At 39.5% G+C, this 5,068-nt stretch overlaps 1 protein-coding gene across 1 annotated transcript; it reads left to right on the forward strand.

Annotated features, from left to right (window-relative positions):
• The first annotated feature begins 2,271 nt into the window (after positions 1–2,271).
• Positions 2,272–4,593, forward strand: LOC129261254 (uncharacterized). The gene is made up of 2 exons (XM_064099559.1): positions 2,272–3,347; positions 4,584–4,593. The coding sequence occupies exons 1-2, from the start codon at positions 2,272–2,274 to the stop codon at positions 4,591–4,593; spliced, it is 1,086 nt and encodes a 361-aa protein (XP_063955629.1).
• Positions 4,594–5,068: the final 475 nt, after the last annotated feature.

Below are 5,068 nucleotides of genomic sequence, written 5' to 3' on the forward strand. Positions count from 1 at the left end.
ATCATCATCATCCTCAGACATCAGCGCATACCATATTAAAGCATGATGCTATGCTGTACGTGTTATACACGGCCCTTGCAGATTGGAGAGGGGGGGGGGGATAATATTGCGTGGGAACGAAATAATATTTCGTGGAAAAGAAATAATATTTTGTTGGAACGAAATAATATTGCGTGGGAACGAAATAATATTGCGTGGGAACGAAATAGTATTTCGAGGGAATGAAATAATGCACGGAGAATTTTTTTCCTTGTCACCTGGCGGGCTCTGTACATCTGCCTACACCTAATGAGCTGTGAACTTTGACCTACAGCAGACTCCGAATTCAAACTTAGCCTGTATTTTGGTGTCATCTGCCTACACACCAAACATTTTTAAAATCCATTAAATATTTTTTGAGTTTTTGGGCGGAAACCAACTCGCATATTTAATGAGCTGTGAACTTTGACCTACAGCAGACTCCAAATTCAAACTTAGCCTGAATTTTAGTATCATCTACCTTCACAACAAACATTTTAAAAATCCATTAAATATTTTTCAAGTTATTGTGCGGAAACCAACTTGCATATCTAATGAGCTGTGACCTTTGACCTACATGCGGACTCCGAATTCAAACTTACCCTGTATTTTGGTGTCATCTACCTACACACCAAACATTTTTTAAATCCATTAAATATTTTTCGAGTTATTGCGCAGAAACCAACTCGCATATCTAATGTGCTGGAAACCAACTTGCATATTTAATGAGCTGTGACCTTTGACCTGCAGACTCTGAATTCGAGCTTAGCCTGTATTTTAGTGTCATCTACCTACACACCAAACATTTTTTAAATCCATTAAATATTTTTCGAGTTATTGCTTGGAAACCAAGTGGGGGGACAGACAGATGGACGGACAAGGGCAATTACGCTTAATGCCCCCTCCGGACTTCGTCTGCGGGGCATAAAAAGCCTGAATTGTCATGTATCACGGGTGTACCATCTCACTATTACTTTTTTATTTTCAACTGGCTACACTGTAAAAACTGTGGTGTTAAAACTGATACCAGTAGGTGGCTATAGAGGACCACACCCTGAAGTGCTAAAATTACACACTAGAGATTTAATGTCACACCAGCTAATGTAAGTGTAACAACCAAAAGTGTTGTAATAACACCTAACACTGTCAATTTAACACCGGTGTAAAATGACTGGTGTGTTCCTCTATGTACACCGGTTAACACCACAGTTTTTGCTGTGTATCAACCACTGCCCCCCTCCCTCTGGTCAACCATAATTGTTCCAGAATCTAGTTAAAGATTCCACATTTAAGTATGGAAATTGGTAGATTCATGAGCTCCAAACCCATATTGTTAAGCTGAAGGTAAGCCAGCAAATCCAGCTTAATTATCCCAGCCCCATCATTGGTTTTGCCCCATTAATAAAGGATAAAAAACAACGTTTAAAAAATTAAAAGGAGGGAAAAACAGTGACTTACTTCGGCTGTCATGCAACTCCCACTTCCCTGGTTTATTCAACTTAATAAATAAACATATGGCCATTGAGTCCCTGTACAGATTGAATTAGAACTTCGGTCTCTGTATTTGGTGAGTGGAGCCACAACGGAGTTCAGCGGAACAAGTTACAGAGACCAAAACTTTTGGTCTAGAGCCAGAGGTACACAGACAGTCAATTAATTACACTGCTATAACAAGATCTATTCTCGAATAACAGAAGTGAGTCAACTTGACAGTCAGCATGCATGTATTAAACAATGTCGAGGATAGAACTTGCAACCCAAACACCGTAACACAGTTAATCCATGGCGATATGACCCGTTCCGCCTATTTGGAAACCGTATAAACGAAATTCAGGTTAGTCATTCGCCAGAACTCTCCGCATGCACTGTCAGCGTCACACCGCTAGAGACAGTTAGAGCAGCCAAGGCAAGAGTATTCAAAGCAATCACCGCAATATTTGTTGGCGATGTTATTACATACAAATATCGAATGAAGTGCATTACATTGTATAAATTCACGCCCGCAGTTATATAATTACTCCCTAACATTACATAACTGATAAAGTTCGATTCTTTCAATAATACTCACGTATTTTATGGAAAATTGATGGTACCGTGTACGGTACTGAATTGATTTTCTCGCACAAACTCCCCATTCAGTGCTCGCGCGTACATTATATTTGCAATAGAACACTTTTTCGCGAACTTACCCGGCGAGTTACACGTTAAGCCCGAGTCGCTTTTAAGACCTTGACAAGCGTCACCTCTCCTGATATGCGGCAATTTGAATTCACTGAATTACTGTCCAGTCATTGTCTTCTACAAGTAGTCGATGAAGCGACCCATGAGAAAGGACATATACTTCATGTGTTAATATTCCGCAAATTTGAGAGTCATTTTCATTCCAATGTTCAAGTCACACCAGGCATATCTGATCATTCTGCCATCACTTGCAAACTCCATGTTGGTAAACCTCACCAGATTAGCAGTTGTAGAGTTGTGCGAAATATTAGAGTGATAGACAGAAATGCATATGCTGCTGATGTTCTTCATGCTTTTACGTCAGTTTCCACCATAGACATACATAGTGCTGTCGACAACTACAACTCTCAGCTACGTACCATCCTTGATATTGTTGCACCTGCTAAGACACGCTGCAGGCGAGATCACTCTGTCAGCCCGTGGTACAACCATGAAATTGCCCTTGCAAAGCGTAGCTGTCGACAAGCTGAACGGAAATGGCGATCTCAAGGCAAGTTGGAAATTGATCGGCAGCTGTACTGCAATCAAAGAAAGGTTGTCAACTCCCTTGTTCGAAAAGCAAAGTGTAATTACTATGTTAGTCTCATCGAAGACTGTGGAACGGACTCTAAACGACTATTGAGTGTGGCCAATCATCTTCTAGGTCGCAAGAAGTCATCACCTCTTCCAGCTCATTCTCATGGTGAAAGTTTAGCACAGCTCTTCATGCAGTTCTTGCAGTCAGAGACAAGTAAGATTTGTAGCAGCATGTCCACAGACGTCACGCGGTCTTCATCTGTGCAAACATCTGCATCTCTGCTATCTTTTGAACCTACGACACCAGCTGAGATTGAGAGACTTCTTCGCAACATGCCACCGAAGTCCTGCGACTTGAATCCGATTCCTACTGCCTTAGTGAAGGATTGTGCTCAGGTTTTTGCGCCTATCATAGCCAGCATTGTCAACCAGAGTATTCAGCAAGCATCGGTTCCGAGTTCACTGAAGTTAGCTCACATCCACCAAGTCTTAAAGAAGCCATCTCTTGATGCTGAAGCTCTTCAGAATTACCGACCTGTGTCGAACTTCCCTTTTTTGTCCAAGATCCTCTGGTACAAAATCCGTTATTTGTGGTTGAATACCTTTTTTTTTTGGGCTTGTCAAATTTTTTGCCGGACAAATTTGCCCCCCCCTATAGAAAATCCTAGGTACGCTACTGGCGTGTGGTCTTTTCAAGGCTATCAGAATATCTACAAGAGAACGACCTCTTGGACAATCGCCAGTCAGCATATCGAGTGCATCATAGCGTTGAGACTTTGCTTGTCAATCTATCTAATGACATCTTAAAAGACATGGATAATGGAAAAATTACTGTTCTCTTACTTCTTGACCTATCTTCAGCGTTTGACACTGTCAATCATACAATCGTGCTAAATACTCTGAGATCCCTTGGGGTTGATGGGATAGCTCTAGTGTGGTTTAAGTAATACTTATCTGAAAGGTTTCAAGTAGTCTGTATTAATAATTCAAAGAGTGATCCTGCTGAATTAGTTCATGGTGGACCGCAGGGATTAGTCAGAGGCCCGACCCTTTTCTCATTGAACTTGGGTGGTCTTAAACATATTTTAAGATGCCATTGTTTTAAATATCATTGTTATGCAGACGATATCCAACTGTACACTTCATTCCTACCTAACCAGACCAATGCCATTGATACTGTAAAAAATCTTGGGGCTTGTGTTGACGATATTTTCCTCGTTTTCCGCATCACATTTTGAAATTATTTTTTTCTATACTTTATTGTTACCATATCTGAATAATGGAATTTTAGCCTGGGGAAATGCCTCTAAGACAAAACTTGAATATATACTTAAAAATAAAAAAAGAGCCGTGAGGATAATTTCTTCTTCTGACTTTCTGGCTCATACTAATCCGCTATTTTATTCAAACAAGTTATTGAAAGTAACCAATATATATTATTATTTTGTTTGTATATTTATGTATCAACTAAATAAACACGAATTACCGAGTGTATTCTCTGATTTGCTTGTTTAAAAAGTAAGAAATCCATTCCTACCCAGCTCGACAAGTACAAAATGTCCACATTTCCCCAGTGCGCACTGTTCTGCCCTTAAACCAGTTGCTTTTACAGGGCCTTCCTTTTGAAATGATTTAGACGCCCATATAACTCAGGCGCCCTCTTTATATTCTTTTAAACGTAGGCTGAAAATATTTCTTTTACAATCGTACGCTGGTGGGTAAGCGCCTTGCTCGAGTGACTATCATGTAGGACTCTTTATAATGTATTGATTATTTTTCATTTGATTTATCTCGCTTCATTGCTTTAGGAGTTTTTAATCCTTGATTATTTTCTTCTGGGAACCTAAATGTCTACAAGCTTTGCTTTTTAATAGGTTCCTCATATGTCACGATATTGTATTTCCTTGTAAAACACTACAACTATGTATTTTTTGTCATCATCTTCTCATAATTATGTTCAAGATGTATGTTTTTGTGGAATGTGAAACAATAAATCAAATAAAATATCAATAGGTGGATGAGCTGCAATTCTATAAAAAAAAATGAAGATAAATCTGAGCTGCTGTTTATTGGCTCTAAAGCTGCACTAGATAAGATAATACTTCTCTCTTTGAGAATAGGTAATGCTAATGTTATGCGGTATGCCATCCAAATCATGCAGGAATCTTGGAGTTTTGTTTGACTCAACAATGTCTATGTCTGCCCAGATCACTGCCGTGTGTAAATCAGTCAGGTATCAATTGCGTTATTTAGGCATCATTCTCAAGTATTTAACCCGCTCCGCTACAGAAAA

This window comes from Lytechinus pictus, chromosome 5, assembly GCF_037042905.1.
Source record: "Lytechinus pictus isolate F3 Inbred chromosome 5, Lp3.0, whole genome shotgun sequence".
Taxonomy (NCBI): domain Eukaryota; kingdom Metazoa; phylum Echinodermata; class Echinoidea; order Temnopleuroida; family Toxopneustidae; genus Lytechinus; species Lytechinus pictus.